A 15,561-nucleotide genomic window follows, 5' to 3' on the forward strand; every position below is an offset into this window, starting at 1 on the left:
AGCCCAAACCCGGAGTAGGTTTTACTCGGGAGCAAGTCCCACTTCGGCCAGTCGCAGTTGCAGCTCGGAGCTCCCTACTAAACAAACAAACAAACAAACAAACACCCAGCAGCGCAACACGGCAAATCAACACGAGCGAGGCATGTCCCGCCGAGTGCATGCAACGGGGGATTACTCCCGAGTAAGTGCGCACCTCTTGGGCTTACCTGCCCCTCCCCGCAATTTCATTTAGGTTGGCACGGCACCCCTGGGGTTGCAGGCAGGGCCGGATTTAGGTTTGATGAGGCCCTAAGCTACTGAAGGTAATGGGCCCTTTATATGTCCTTTGTCAACAACCAATTGCTGCTGGGTTTTTTTGTTGAATATATGCTATATATACATGGCAATTTATGGACCTAATAGGTATCTAAAGCCATTTGCCACTGTTGCTGCATGCAGGTTTAATTTTATTTGTTTTTTATCTTATATTTTGGAAAGGTACATCCAGTTCTCCCCCCCCTTTAATTTTTTTTTGGGGGGCCCCAAGAAAGTGGGGCCCTAAGCTACCCCTTGTTTATCTTATAGGTAAATCCGGCACTTTCAGCTTGCAGGTAAACGTGGGCTGGAAGCAAGCGAAGGGGTGCAGAGGGCGCCCGCGCAAGTTCCAGGTCCCTCCCCTCCAGAGGCGCCTTTGATGTGGCCAGGATGGAAAGCGAAAGTGTTCGGCGAAGAGAGAGGCACGTGTTTTCGCAGCAACCGCGGGAGGGAGGGCGGGTCCCACACGGAGGGAGGGAACGGGGGCGGGTTAAAAAGCCATCAGCTGCGGCGATGAGGACAGACGCGCCGCGGCCTCGATAGGAACAGCGGCAGCAGCAGCAGCCTCGGTCCTGCGCAGCGCCCATCGACGTGGCTTCGCGGCGGCCCGAGCGGATGATGCAGCTGCCGAGCCCCGCCAGGGAAGCAGCAGCAGCAGCAGCAGCTCAGAGCGGAGGCGGTGCCACGGCCGGGCGCTGGAAGGCGACAGCAGCGACTGCAGCGGCGGGGGCGACGACGGCCACCCTTCTCAGGAGTGCCGCTCCCCTCTGGTTAAGAAGCAGCGGCGCGTCCCCGAGGTAAGGCGGACACTCCGGGTTGCGCCAGGTAGAGAGATGCCGCTTCTCTCCCCCGCCCTCTGGGGGGCGGGCGGGGGAGGTAGAGCAGGATCTGGCAGGATTCTGGCCCCGCTGGAGCCATTCTGGTGTGGGGAGGGCAAAGTTAGGTGCCGGGGTATTTTAGGGAGCGGGGACAAATAGAATAAAATAAAATAAAAAGCAGAGCTGCTTTGCTTGGAAGGAAACGCGCCCCCCTCTCCAAAGCGCAGGATTGCAGCTGAGGAAAAAAAAAAAAAACCAGGCGCACTTACGAAAACACACACACACAAAAACCCAACCCGAAACAGATCGCAGCGACCTTTAGCAAATGTGGAGCGGAGCAGCCGCGGAGATCTGGAGCACAGCTTCAAAAGCCGCCACCTTGAAAGTGAAATAAGAACGTCTCTCTCTCTCTCTCGGTCGTCTCTCTCGCGTTTGCTTGCATTAGGGTGACGGCTTTGAAACGCAAGCGGCCCGCCATTCCTCCCCAACGGAGGTTGGTGGGGAAAGGAGCGAGGGCGAGAGAGGTCTTTTGGGGAGGGCGCCTTCAATTCTTTTTACGAAAACAATGCTCTTCCCCAACTGCTTTCCCCTTTCCTTTGCCCCTTTGTCTTAAGATTTCCTTGTTTAGGAAGTTTATGCCAAACTTCTGTAGAAGTCTTGCACTTATTGCGGATTTAATGAGGTGTCGGTAGATATAGCTCGCTCCTTTTATCCTTCCCCCCCCTCCCTCCCAAAAGCCCTTAAAATTCTGGAAGAACAGGCTTCACCTCATCCTCGGTACGTAGATGAACTAAATGGCAGTAAAATTCTGTCTTCAAAACCTGTCCAGAAACGGATTAGTATTTGGGTTATAGTGATGTACCTGACATGTGTAAGAACCACCTACTGCAGTGTAATCTGTCCGTTTTCACCTTGCCCCATATATTCCTTGTGCCCTCTTTCAAAGGCAAGGCCTTTTACAGATTTATTACAATACTATATAATAAAATAAAACCACACAGGCCATTTCCAGGAGCAAAGTAGCAAGTTTTTGAGTGACACAGGGCTCCTTTGTGGGCAGGTTAAGGGAAACAAGCTTTGGAGTTGCACAGGGCTCTTTGGATAACAAAGAACGTTGCAAAACTGGAGGGCATGGACGGGAGACCTTCGTGGTAGCATCATACCACATGGTCCAGATCGCTTTGCTTGTGATAGCATGTTGGGTGCCGAAAAGTGAGGTGGAGAGGTTTGAGATAAGGCCCCCCCAATTATTCTCCTGCTCTCCATCCTATTTGAGCCTACGGTGGTCGTTGCAACCAGCAGCCACCTCAGCGCCTTGTTCCCTCCTGAGCTGCTCTTTCAGATCAGTCATTTCCCGTTTGTGAGGTCCCGTAAAATTTTCATGACTCCTAATATTATTCATCACTGCCTGGCAATGGTATTTGCTGACACCGGTCTTGCAGCGAGATCCGAATCCTACACTTTATGGAGACTTTACAGATGCCAGCTGTTGCTTCCCCGCAACTTGGAAGCAATTAAAGAGTCTGCGCCAGGTTGCGAACGGCTCAGAATCTGACCGGCTGCAGACCTCCAGGCGTACCTGGGAGGCTCGATTTCTGAGAATGCATTGTGCATTCTTGGTGACGTGCCAACCGAGATCTATAAACTGACCGGGCCGGGGGGAATAAATCCTAAAATCTATGCTTGCCAGGAAGGTCGAAGCAGGTGAAGGAGATGTATCGACCCTAGTGGATGCTGGGGGCTAGGAACTCATCCCTGGCAGTTCCAAGCAGTTTCGCCCCGGGGAAGGCTTTGCCTCCCTCCCCACTGGTGGATGCTGAAGATATATCAATAATAGGAAGCCATTTAAACTGGACCACTTAAAGTGCAAGCGATTCTTCTTTTAAAAAGAGAGAGAGAGAGAGAGAGAGAGAGAGTCTTAAAGAGCAAGTGGGAAATGCTTTACAAGTTCACGGAGGTTGATTTGTGTGTGTGCATGGGGAGATTATAGCCTTAAGATCCCATGAGATAGGGGGGCGGGGGCTGCAAAGCAGGAGGGAGGGGAAGCACTTCTCCAAGAGGGCGATCTAGGATTACTCAGTGATTTGGCAAGCGGGCAAACTGCACATTAATTATTATTATTTTTGGTTTGCACAAAGGAATCTATTCATATTGGCAAGCTGTGTCTGCTCTGGGGGATTTGACCCCAAACTGGAGAAATCCCACTCTCTTCTGAGTTTCCATGCTTCGAAACACAGAAGCGGAGCACCCTTTGCTGACCTGGGGGGGGGGCTTCCAGATGTTTTGGGCTATCGACTCCCGCCGGCCTCAGCCAGAACAGCAGTGCGGGTGGTAGGTGTGCGCTCCAGAAACATTGGTGGTGGGGGAGTCCCAGGCCAGCAAAGGCTGCTGCAAGAGCAAAAAGGATGGGGAATGATCCGCAGGGACATTTCTCTTGCACAACTCCACATTGATTCCTGCGCTGCAGGAGGTTGGACTAGATGACCCTGGAGGGCCCTTCCAACAATTATATGATTGCAACTCCCCTTCCCACTGCAGCATACAGCTGCCCCAGTAAGCCACAGCCTCTTCTTCTAGAGCCCTGCATTTATTCATTCAGAAAGCGGCATACATAGATATATATATCTATGATTCTCTGAAAACTCCTCCTCCTTCTCTTCATAAACATTCAGAGCAAAACCAAAGGGGGGGTCTGAAAAAAAGGGAGAGCGTGGAGTGCATCATCTTCCGACTATGGTGGGGCAGGAGGGGTGAAATAATTTACTCGGAAGTGACACCTTTTTTGTGTGTGTGTGGGGTGAGTTTGTTCCTGGACGGAGAGCAGCCTCGGAGATAAATTCTAGCGCTGTGTAAGTAACAGCGCTATCGGGTTTAATCAACTGATGGGAAAGGCGGGCTTCTGAACCGGCGATTCCCATCAGTGGGCCTCTGATGCATTTTGCGGTGAGAGGAGGAAACCACTTGCGAGCATGTGTAAACGTTATTTAGGCTGATTCTCTCTCTTGTTTGAAAAGGAAAAAGAGAGAGAGAGAGAGAGGAGGACATGAATGAGCTCGCTCCCCAACGGGAGTGTTGTCTTTACTTAGTGCAGACCAGCCAAAGCTTTGTGGTTTTTCTCGAGAGGCTGTTCCTTCCTGGTAGACTTCTCCTGATTTGTGGCTTATTTCTTTTGCATCGCAGGAGAGCCCCGTCGCAGTAGCGCTTCCCAGGCCCCGGAGGCTATGGAAGACCACACCGGCGGGCCAAGTCTGTAGGATGGTAGCACATAGCAGCGTGACGCCTGAGAATGGGATCGCGACAGGCCTGAGGTGTCGACTTGAGCCCCCGCTGCGGGACGCCCTGCAAGCCCGGGTCCCCCACGCTCTCGGCTGTGCCAGCGCCGTGCCAGCGCCCCGGGACACCCACTTCCACACCTTTCGCTCGCAGGCGGACTTCAGCACCATCATTCACACCAGCGCCTTGCTGGATGAGTGCGGTTTTTATTGGGGACCGTTGTCGGTCAACGCGGCCCATGAGAAGCTCAAAGGCGAGCCGGTGGGGACCTTCCTCATCCGGGACAGTCGGCAAAAGAACTGCTTCTTCACCATTAGCGTTAAGACTGCCACGGGACCCACTAGCATCCGCGTGGTCTTCCAGGCCGGCCGCTTCAGCTTGGACGGCAGCAAAGAGGTGTTTAACTGCCTCTTCCAGCTGCTGGAGCATTATGTCAGCTCCCCGCGGAAAGTCTTGGTCGCCCCGCTGCGCAAGGAGCGCATGCGGTCCCTGCAGGAACTCTGTCGGAAAAACATCGTGGCGACTTACGGCAGAGAGAACTTGGGCCGCGTCCCCCTCAACCCGGTCTTAAAGGATTACCTAGAATCGTTCCCTTTCAAGTTGTAAGGGGCTTGCATTAAATCGGCCACCGCGGCTGGGAGAAGGTGAAGACGGGAGAGGAAATCGAGGCCCCAGAGGTCACTCTTGTCTGTTGCCGCTTTTAAAATAGCGTGCAGCTATGACCTTGAGGGCCGAGTGGAAGCGATCCGCTCGCTCGCAGAGAGCCCTGTTCAGGGCGAAGAGGCGGTTGTGATGGAAAGCTTGGAGTTGCGCGGAGACTCCTTTGGCGCCATGACTGTTGGGATGTGCAGATTGCAGCAATGCTGGCAGATGTCGGGATTTTTGGAAATGTGTCAGTCATGAACATATCTATTTTTGTAGCAGTTGTACTGTATGTGGAGGAGGAGGAGGGGTGGAACTTGGAACACTTGACTTTTAATGTTTACATAACTCATAACTGAAAAACTGTTTGCACAAAGCAAGGCTACACGAAAGTCTTGACAATAATGTGTTCTGCTGGGCAGAACGTGCTGTTATTTTATACCTATTTTTTTAAATGGGGTAATAAACCTTATTCTAAAAGTTTTTGCAAAAAACAACCACCAGAACTCTAGTCTCTTTGTGGGCTTTGGATATTTAGTTTTTGCAAGGCCACAGATTTGGGCAGGATTTGGGGAACTTTTGGCTCTCCCATTGTCGCCGAGCTAGTTTCCTTCAGCCCTAACCAGTATGGCCAGGGGCTGGGAATGTTGGGAGTTGTAGTTCAGCAACATCTGGGGATGGGGGGTACTCTAGGGCTTCATTATCTGCTTCTGGCTTCATTTGTGACTCTTCTTTGGGCACAGAGCAATGCTTCCTGGAGATAATAATATCGTCACTTACTTGAGAGTTGCACGTTAAAGCAGCATAATTCATTGACCTCTAAAAAGAACAGCGCCTGGGATGTAGCTCAAGTCGGTAGAGCATGAGCCTCTTAATCTCTGGGTTGTGTTTTCGAGACCCATGCTGGGCAAAAGATTCCTGTGTTGCCTGGGGGTTTGGACTAGATGACCCTTTAGGGGTTCCCTTCTAACTCATCCATTATCTATGATTCTATAATAAGGTCCACTGACTCTGCATGCATAGGGGTGTTAGAGAGCTGCCGAAGGTCTTTTCTGAAAGTTGAAATTAGACCTAGCCAACTGGGATCTTGTCCAGGACCCTGGAAATAAGGCCCTGCTCATGGAATAACAAAAATCCCAGAGGGAGAAGGGACCTCCCAGGTAATCTAGCCTACCAGTCTTCAATTCGTGGGCTGGGATCCATTAGTAGGTCCCATGTGGTTTAACAGGATCAACAGTGAAGCAGGAGCACTACAACAATGGGAATAGATGGGAAAAGATTAAGAAATGGGTCCCCAAATGCATGTTTGGGTCAAAAGTGGGCCCTGACTCCGAAAATCCCTGATCTAGTCCAACCCGCAGCCCAATGCTTGAAAGCTTCTTCTTGTTGGCATCCATCTGTCTCGAGAGACAATGAAGTGCACCTCTGGGGGTGAAGTCAAACCACTTCTACAGCATCGCTGCTAGGTGCTTGCCCTATCTGCACTTCAGGTGGAATGTACTAGGAGTATCTCGCTTCCGCAAAGAATGGAACTCCTTGCAGGACATTGCTTGCTGGTCAGAGCGGTCCCATAAAGGAGACGGTGCTCTGAAAGCTATGGTGGCCCCCATGTAGTTCTCTTAACAACCCATGGTCTAAAGCAGAGCTCCCCAAACTTAAGTCTCCAGCTGTTACAACTCCCATCATCCCTAGCTAGCAGGACCACTGGGAGTTGTAGTCCAAAAACAGCTGGAGACCCAAGGTTGGGAAACTCTGCTCTAAAGGGAAGCTCCTTGGCCGACACTGCAGTACAGAGCCATGTTGACATTCCATTGCCTGCTCTCTCCATGTTTTGGAAGGGTATGTTTGGTGGACAGCTGGAAGTCTTCTGTCCTGATCATCTATGGCAAATAACAAGCAGAGAGCAGGTTGGCCACAGTCCGAAGGACAAACGCAATGGCTCCCGGGGGCAGCTTCTCAGGGCTACCTCCACCATGTGGAGAAGACCTCTAAAATGTCCCCAGAAGCCCCAGGCACAGATAGATGTAACAGCTTTTCCAAACATGCAGTGTGCTTCCAGGTCTTCCTTCCCACGGTTTGCAAAAAACAAACAAACGTGGAACGCTAATAAATTCCCATTTGGGGATGTGCGAATGGTAGAACGCATAACAAAACAACCCAAGGGTCCTTTATATGTAGTTAGTTTCCGCAACAGTCTCAAGCTGGCAGGATGTGGGTTTGCAGGTGATGTTATTTTGACGCAGATCTTAAGGAGTGTCTTGACACCATCCCCTCCCCTCCGGTGAAGACCTGGAGATGCAAAATATTTAGAGAGGCTTTTCCTGACCCGGTGTGTCTGCTAGGTATTTTGGGTTCCAGCTCCCATCAGTCAGCAGCGCTGTGACGGAGGCTCAGGGATGATGCGAGGTGTCGTCCAACCACGTTTTGGTGGAGAAGGCTGATTCAAAGAGGCAAAGTTCAGTGATACGAGCACCTAAAGCAGATGTGGGGCAAACGTTTGGCCCATGGGATGTCTCTGAACTACAGCTCCCATCCTGCCTTGCCATTGGCTGGGCTCGTTGGGGCTAATGGGAGTTGTAGTTCAGCAACATCTGGCGGGCGAAAGGTTCCCCACCTCTAACATACAATAAGAGCCCAGAATGCAGAGGATTCCCAGGTCCAATTCCTGACACCTCCAGTTGTAGAATTGCGGTATCAGCGCTGGAATGACCCTGTGGGAAGCTTGGAAGGGGGGAAGGCTCTTAGCTCAGTGGCAGGACACCTGCTTCGCTTGCAGAAGGCTCTTGGCTCCTCTCCTCTCCAGTTCAAAGGACCAGAAGCCCAAGGGGTAGGAAAAAGCTGCCAGCTGAGTTAGATGGATGAACCACCTGGCTTGGGGCAAAACAGCTTCCAGTGGTCCCATCTGTCTCAGGGTGCATTGCCTCTGCTGCGGCTGGCTGGGCATGCTTAGTTTTGGGAAGAGAGCGAGGAACTTGGCAGGGGGATAAACTCCATGCATGCGGTTTTGCGCTGAACATACAGTTCCAGAGGGCAAAGGTTGGGGTCCCTCTGGGCAAAAAGGTAGCATGCAGAAAACATTTGCATGAGGATTGTGGCATCAGTCGAGTCAGTGCAAGGCAGATTCCTAGGTTCATTTGGAGCTGTTGTTCTAATACTAATACTAATAAATTTGTTATTTATACCCCACCCATCTGGCTGGGTTTCCCTAGCCACTCTGGGCGGCTTCCAACAAGAGATTAAGAATTGTTCCCTATTTTCCCTATATAAGTTTTTGTTCCCTATATACCAGGCATGTCCAACAGGTAGATCATGATCTACCGGTAGATCACTGGATGTCTGTGGTAGATCACTGCTAGATCACTGGCACCCCAGAAAAAGCTCACCCAAAATTTCCCTCCTCCCTAAAAAAAGCTGAACAACTATGACCTGAAGCCCTAAACAAAAATGGGCCTTCCTCCCTCCTAAAAGAAGCTCGACAAGTTTGACTTAAACCCAAAAAAACAGGGCTTCCCTTCCTTAAAAAAACTCAACAGCTTTGACCTGAACCCCCCAAAAGGGGGTAGATCACTCCCAGTTTTTAACTGTGAGTAGATCACAGTCTCTTGGGAGTTGGTCACCCCTGCTATATACCCACTTTAGAGAGAGAGAGAGAGAGATTTCCCCTTAGGGCTGTTTGTAACAACAACAACAACAACAACAACAACAACAACAACAACAACAACAACAACAACAACAACAACTTTATTTATACCCCGCCCTTCCCATTCAAAACCGGGCTCAGGGCGGCTAACAAAAAGAATATCAAAACAAGCATAAAAGAAACAATTCAATTAAAATGCAGATAAATACAATGTTAAAATTCAATTTTAAAATTAGAAATCTACAAGGGCAACCTCATTTAAATATCTGTAGGATAAAACCTCAGGGGAGGGTAACACCGGGGTCAGACTGAGTCAGTCCAAAGGCCAAGCGGAACAGCTCTGTATTGCAGCCCCTACGAAAAGATGACAACTCCCGCTGGGCCCTAGTCTCCTGAGAGAGAGCGTTCCACCAGGTCGGGGCTAGTATTGAGAACCACCTTGTGACTCGGGATCTCCAGTATGTTATTATTTGTGGACCTTAATGTCCTCTGCGGGGCATACCGGGAGAGGCGGTCCCTTAGGTACGTGGGTCCTAAGCCGCATTGGAAGATGATGATGATGATTTGTTTATACCCCGTCTTATCTGGCTGGGTTTCCCCAGCCACTCTGGGCGGCTCCCAACAAAATATTATTAATAATAAAAAAGCAACAAAGCATCAAACATTAAGAGCTTCCCTAACCTCCTGAGTTTTCTTTTTCTTTTTTTAAAATAATTTTTATTCATTTTCCATTAACATCATGGATGAGAATACATCATAATCAAATTACATTCATATATAGAGCGATAAAACAAAAAGACAAAAAACAAGCAAAAAAAGACCTAGACAAGGCCAAAAATGAAAAAAGAAAGAAAGAGAATAAGGGAAAAAAAACAATACTAAACAAAAAATTTCTTAATTCATATCATTTTCATAACAATTTGAACTTCCCCGACTCCCCCCACTCAGGGTTCCTTATTAATTATCAATTAGGCAATTTCCACAGTAATAATTTAACCCTTTTTAATACTCAAAATTAACTTTTCTACTTTGGACATAGCACTCATATTTATATATCTATATATTTATTTTTATATTTCCAATTCCCAAACTTAATTCAACTCCATTTCAATTCTTCTATCTTTTATTACTTCCCTTAACTTATTGTTTTTTACCAGGAATGTATATATTCCAATTTTTAATTAATCTATCCTCCTTCCTTCTCTCTGATTGATTAATCTCATCCCCCCTACTGCTGTGGCCAAATCCTCTAGGCATTTCAGGGAATTCCTTTTATCATTCCCAAATCAAACCGTGCATATCAGTCCATTAAAGATATTCTTTACTTATTCATCCTACTCCCACCCTTTCCCAGATCCACCCCCAATATTCCTTCCACGACTTCTGCCACCCCTTCATGACTGCACCTGAGTTTTCACCCATCCGAGAAGTGGGTGTTTTGAAACTCCAAGCTGGCTGCAATCTGCCCCAAAAGGCTTGGTTTTCCGCTCCATCCCCCTTTCTAAACTCTGTGAACGGAGGAGAAGGAAGAAACGAAACCCAAACTTGCCTAACTCGGTATGTACATTGCTGGGCGTCTGACCTGGTGGTCATTGGCCAGGAAAGGGAATTGTTGACTCAAGTCCTGTAACAGGCGAAGGCCATATTAGGAATCTTTAAGGAAGGGGTGGCAAATAATAAAACTTGCCACTATCGCCGTGCTGTTATATAAATCCGTGCTGTGGCTGCGCTCGGAATATTGTGAATAGTCACTGCACAACACACAGCTGGAAAAGATGCAGGGGAAGAAGGGTAGCCCCCCCCCCCATGGCTGATGTCACAGAGGAACAAAGGAAGTCAGACCATTGCTTCACCCAGTGTGGAGCCGGCCGCACTGACTGGCAGCAGCTCTCCAGGACTTAAGGCAGGAGTCTCCCCCCAGCCCTATGTGGGGATGCCACTGGGGGAACCTTCTGCCTGGAAAGCAGATAGATGCTCTGTCACTGCGCTATGGTCCTTCCCCTAAAATCAAAGTGAAGACTCTAGTCCTCATGGCTCTGTGTAAAAGGCAAAAATGAATAAGGACACTGCAAAACAGACTGTTGGGTCCACCTAGCCCAGTATTGTCCACACTGACTCGCAGCAGCTCTCCAGGCTTTTAATCAGGAAATCTTTCCCACTCACTACTTGGGGATTGAACCTGCGTCTTTCCGCAGGCTAAGCAGATTCTCTAACCTCTGAGCTACTGCCCCTTCCCCCAGGAAGGACACGTTCACACTATCCACCTGCGGAACTCACTGCCACTGGAGGCAGTGACTTTTACTAGCTTACCGTGCAAGCCTGACCACATCTACGCAGAAGTGCTGTTGCATTCAGTGGGATGTTACTCTCAGGTAAGTGGGGTCAGGATTGCAAGCTTAGACGGCTTTCCAAGGAAACACGGAGGGCGTGGCTCAGGGCAGAGGCCACTGGGAACAGATATTTGCCAGTTCAAGTTGCAGAGGACAAGGGAAAGGGGCTGGCCATCCTTCCACTGCACCAGGGGCGAGGGACCTGCTCTACTGTCATCATCCCGGACCGCTGGCAAGGGTTCATGGGAGTTGGAGTCCAAGACCTCCTGGAAGGCCGCAGGTTGCACAGAGCAAGAAACATCGGGAGGAGCCTGCAGTCTAGAACCTGCACACATTCCAGGCCCACAGTGCCCCTACCTAGAAGGTGTCTACCGGATCCATGGCATCAGTGCTTGTCTCTGTGTGTGCAGCCTTGCAAACCTCTCTATAATTATTTTCATTTTATAACGAAATCCAAAATCCACGTTTCCCTCTCCTTACGGAGATGCTCGGAGTGGCTAAGAGAAGCTGGCTGATCAACAAAATGCAACAAATGCAAAATAAAAAAGAAGAAAATAGCAGCACAACAAAGTGTTTTTGTTTTGTTTTTTTAAAGCACAAGGACAAACCAAATGGAAATTTATGTACAGGTAGGGTTCAGGAGGAGGTATGGTTGAATCTTCCCTCATCTACCTGATGGAGACAGGCTGTCAGTTTCAGAACCAGTGAGCTCTGCTGCACTGCCCACCTACACAGCTGGGAACAACACGTGCTTTGCACGCAAAAGGTCCTGGGATCGAATCCCGGGCATCTCCAGGCAGAGAGAGCTGCCAGTCAGTGCAAGCCATCCTGGACTGGATGGACCAATGCCCTGGTTCGGTATTAGGCAGCTGCTTGTGTTTCTCGGCCCATTAACGTGGACATATGCACATTTATTTTACCAAGAGCATTTTTAACCTGCCCTTCACCTTGGTGGATCCCAGGATGGGCTGCAAAATGCAGGGAACTGCGCCATCGCCAGCTGTGCATTTAAAGAATAAGGGCAGCTGAAACCACAGAGCAGATTAACTTCCCAGCAATGAATTAACAGCCTGTGGGAGGGAGAGTAGGCGGTCGTACCACCTTATCCAGGAGTGCGGAGCCTGAGATGTGTGTGTGTGTGTGTGTGTGTGTGTGTGTGTGTGTGTGTGTGTGTGTATCAAATGCTGCCCTCTGAAACTCTCTGCTTGCCCCCCCAGGATTCACAGCAGGACACACCACTGAATTTTCCTTGCATGCTTCATCTTGGCTGGAATGGTGTGCTTGAACTGTGCTAATGTCCCTTGCTTGCTTGCTTGGATAAAGGATGGAGAGACCGGGGTGGGGGTGCCCTGTATGCCTCCTCTGCGTGACCAGGGGCCCGTTGCCTCCTCTCAGCCTTACCTACCTCGCAGGGTCGTCGTGCAGGTAGCAAGAAGGCCCTGTTTGCTGCTCCAAATGTCTTTGGAGGGCAGCCGGCTTGTAAAAAGTAACAAATAAGCAAATATGTTGGCTTCCTGCACTTTGTTCCACACACAACTGAGAGCACCGGAATTGGCGAGCTCATTGTAGCCTTTGGGTCATTTTGCTTTCCGCAGCCCAGTTCCTAAGAGTCTGTTGGCTTGCCAGCCTCATAAGTCACTGGCTTTTAACTTGGTCTGGCCCAAGAGGCAATGCCGGCAGCTAGCTTCCTGCGTAGCAATAGTTCAAGGTCAAGGAGTTAATTGGGGAACAGCAAAAGGGGGGTACAGGGTCCCCGGTTCCCCCCCCGCACACCCAAGATCAATTCCTTGGAAGGTAGCAAGCAGATTACATTATCGGCAGTATCCATCAGTAGCCTTGGATCTGAAGCCTAGATCACAAATGCGAAATGAGCATTCGTATTGGTGTGAAAGGAGGACTCTGAGTTCAATTTGCAGTCTTGGTAGATGCCATTTAATTGTTTAGCTACCGAATCTGATGGGAACTTTGCGAGTTCAGACCTACCACTGTCTTGATGTTCCTCCAAACCATCACCAATTTCAGTTTCCTTGCTGGCAGGTCCAGGTGCTACAGTCAGAATTCCTGTCTCCGCTGAGCGAGCCCAGTGTACCATACAAACCTGAAACTTCCTTTTCCAATGTGTCTAAAATTCTGCTAAAGTTTCCCTCCGCTGCTTGTTTTGGAAGAAGAGGGCTGCAAGAAGAGAAATTCAATTCAGCTTGCATTTAAAGGCGCGTCTGTCAAATCTGCATCTTCTGAAACGATGGGAGAAACGAAACTCCCATCACAGCAGAGAAGGGGTGTAGTTCAGCAGTAGAGCATCTGCTTTGCATCCAGAATGCCCCAGGTTCGAGCCCGGGCATCACCAGGTAGAGCTAGGAAAGACCCATAACCTGATCCACTTGGTGTTTAGTAAAAACAATACTCATCTCGATGGACCAATGGTTTAGCTCCATATGAAACTGCTTCCCGTGTTCCAATAGCAAAAGCATAAAATGAAATACCAGGAGGTTTTTTCCCTTTTCTTCCATAAGCCCCACTGGGACCACGGCCAGCCTTTGAACAAAATAAACATTATGATCTCCTCCACTGCCCCGCACCAGCCAACTATAATGAGGTTTGGAGACAACGAATGCCCTTCAACTTTCTATTATGCAACATTTCCTAGGAATTCGGCTCAATGAGTTACCCGGGAGCCAGATACCCGGTAGAGTCCGGTCGGAGATCGCTAATGTGTGCATCCTGTTCCTTCCTGCACAAACATTCTGGGTTCGCAAAGATGGGCTAAAGAGCAGCGTTGTTACTCATTTATCTATTCATTGGTTATTAATCGATTAATCCGTATCTACCCGTGTCTCAGTGGGGTTTGGATTACGTTTGATGTTTCCAGCAGCTAGATAGCTCCTGAAGGAGAATTTATGAACTCTAGCCTTCCAGGCCTGTTGGAAGGGACCCCAAGGGTCATCCAGTCCCACCCCCTGCAATGTAGGACTCTCAACTTTGCACCTGTAGCTATGGTCGGACTACAACTCCCATCATCCCTGAGCTGCTAGCTAGGGATGTTGGGAGTTGTATTCTAACCATAGCTACAGATCCAAGGTTGAGGAGGAGACCCTTTACTCACAAACTGGGTTTGTCGATGCACGCCATCTCATTGCTCTTCAGCCCAGAGCTTTTAGCGCTGCCGTTCTCAGTGTCTGGGTGGTGGTGGCTCCACAACTCCAAGCATTCTTTGTCAGGTCTCCTGCCAGCCAGAGGGCTCCTGAAGGGGATTTTAAGCACAGCTTCCAGAGGACTCTGCCCACTGGCAGAGGAAGGGGGTGCAGTAGGTGCAGTCTGCCCTGGGTGTCATCCCTGAGGGGGGGTGACATCGCTGCCCCACCCCTCTGGGATGCTTGCCATGGGTGTCGCCCCCTGGGACACTCGCTGCTCACTGCAGGAGGTGCTCCCCTGGGACGCTCACCCTGCCCACATGGGTGGCTCATCACACCCTCTGTGGGTGACTAGCCCCGCCCCCGGGGTGGCTACCCCCACCCCCAGGTGCTCAGTTTGTGTTCCGCTCTGGGTGCCAGAGCAGCTAGCTCCGCCTCTGTCTCTGCCAGCTCCTCAAAATCCTCAACCTGTGGGGAGTCCGATTTATCCTCTGAGGACTGTGGTGTGGTGGAGTCTCCTTCTTTGGAGGTCTTTAAGCAGAGGCTTGACGGGCATATGTCAAGAATGCTTTGATGGTGTTTCCTGCTCGGCAGGGGGTTGGACTGGATGGCCCTTGTGGTCTCTTCCAACTCTACGATTCTATGACTTTGTGCCCAGTACCAAGTCATGGTTAAGCTTGGGCTTGAGAACCCCCTTAAGAGGTTTGGTGAAAACCTAGAATTTCTTCAGCAGTGAAGCCCATTCTGGTGGAGTGAGTCCACCTGCTCTGTCGGTTCCTTTGGACGTTGTGGACTCTCTTTCCTTGCAGGTTTTAAAGCAGAAATTGGAGAGCCATCTGTCATGGATGCTTCAGCTGAGATTCCTGCATTGCAGGGGGTTGGACTGGATGACCCTCGGGGTCCCTCCCAACTCGACGATTCTGTGATTCTATGAAATTCTCGTTTGGAAAATTCAGGTGAAATATAGGCCTTAAGGGCACTCCCCCCCCCCCGGAGATCCAGAGAACTTTTGAACTTTTCATTTGTGGCCGAGAGACTCTCATTAGCATGCAGGAGAAAGCGGACGGGGTGGGGGTGGGGAAGGCAAGTCTTAAATCAAAGGCATGGTGTGTCTTTAACGTTCCCATTAAAAGAGGCAAGGAGCCCAAATGAGCCTTTTAGTGTCATCAGCGGAAATGACCTGTCAGCCACATAAGTTCATTCCTGGGGCGCGACCGGTTGTCAGAATGCAGTTAGGAAGGCAAATGAGATGCTTTCCTTCCTAGGGATCCATTTGGAGGAGTTCTGATGCTTAAACTGCTGGCTGACACAGGCCCCATACATTCCTAACCAAAGAAAAGGGTGGTGACAGCCTCAGAGGCGTTTTCTGCCCATGTGAGACTGACGCTGACTAAACAATCCTTTTCTCTGATCCATCTATCCATTTTAGTCCA

General features: G+C 49.8%; 1 protein-coding gene across 1 annotated transcript; it reads left to right on the top strand.

Moving 5' to 3' along the window:
- The first annotated feature begins 830 nt into the window (after window positions 1-830).
- SOCS1 (suppressor of cytokine signaling 1) lies at window positions 831-9,085 on the top strand. The gene is made up of 2 exons (XM_035132183.2): window positions 831-1,091; window positions 4,293-9,085. Exon 2 carries the CDS (start codon window positions 4,368-4,370, stop codon window positions 4,989-4,991), a length of 624 nt encoding a protein of 207 aa, XP_034988074.2. The 5' UTR covers window positions 831-1,091; window positions 4,293-4,367; the 3' UTR covers window positions 4,992-9,085.
- The last annotated feature ends 6,476 nt before the right edge of the window (window positions 9,086-15,561 follow it).

The sequence above is a fragment of the Zootoca vivipara genome, chromosome 14, assembly GCF_963506605.1.
Source record: "Zootoca vivipara chromosome 14, rZooViv1.1, whole genome shotgun sequence".
NCBI classification, from domain to species: Eukaryota; Metazoa; Chordata; class Lepidosauria; order Squamata; family Lacertidae; genus Zootoca; species Zootoca vivipara.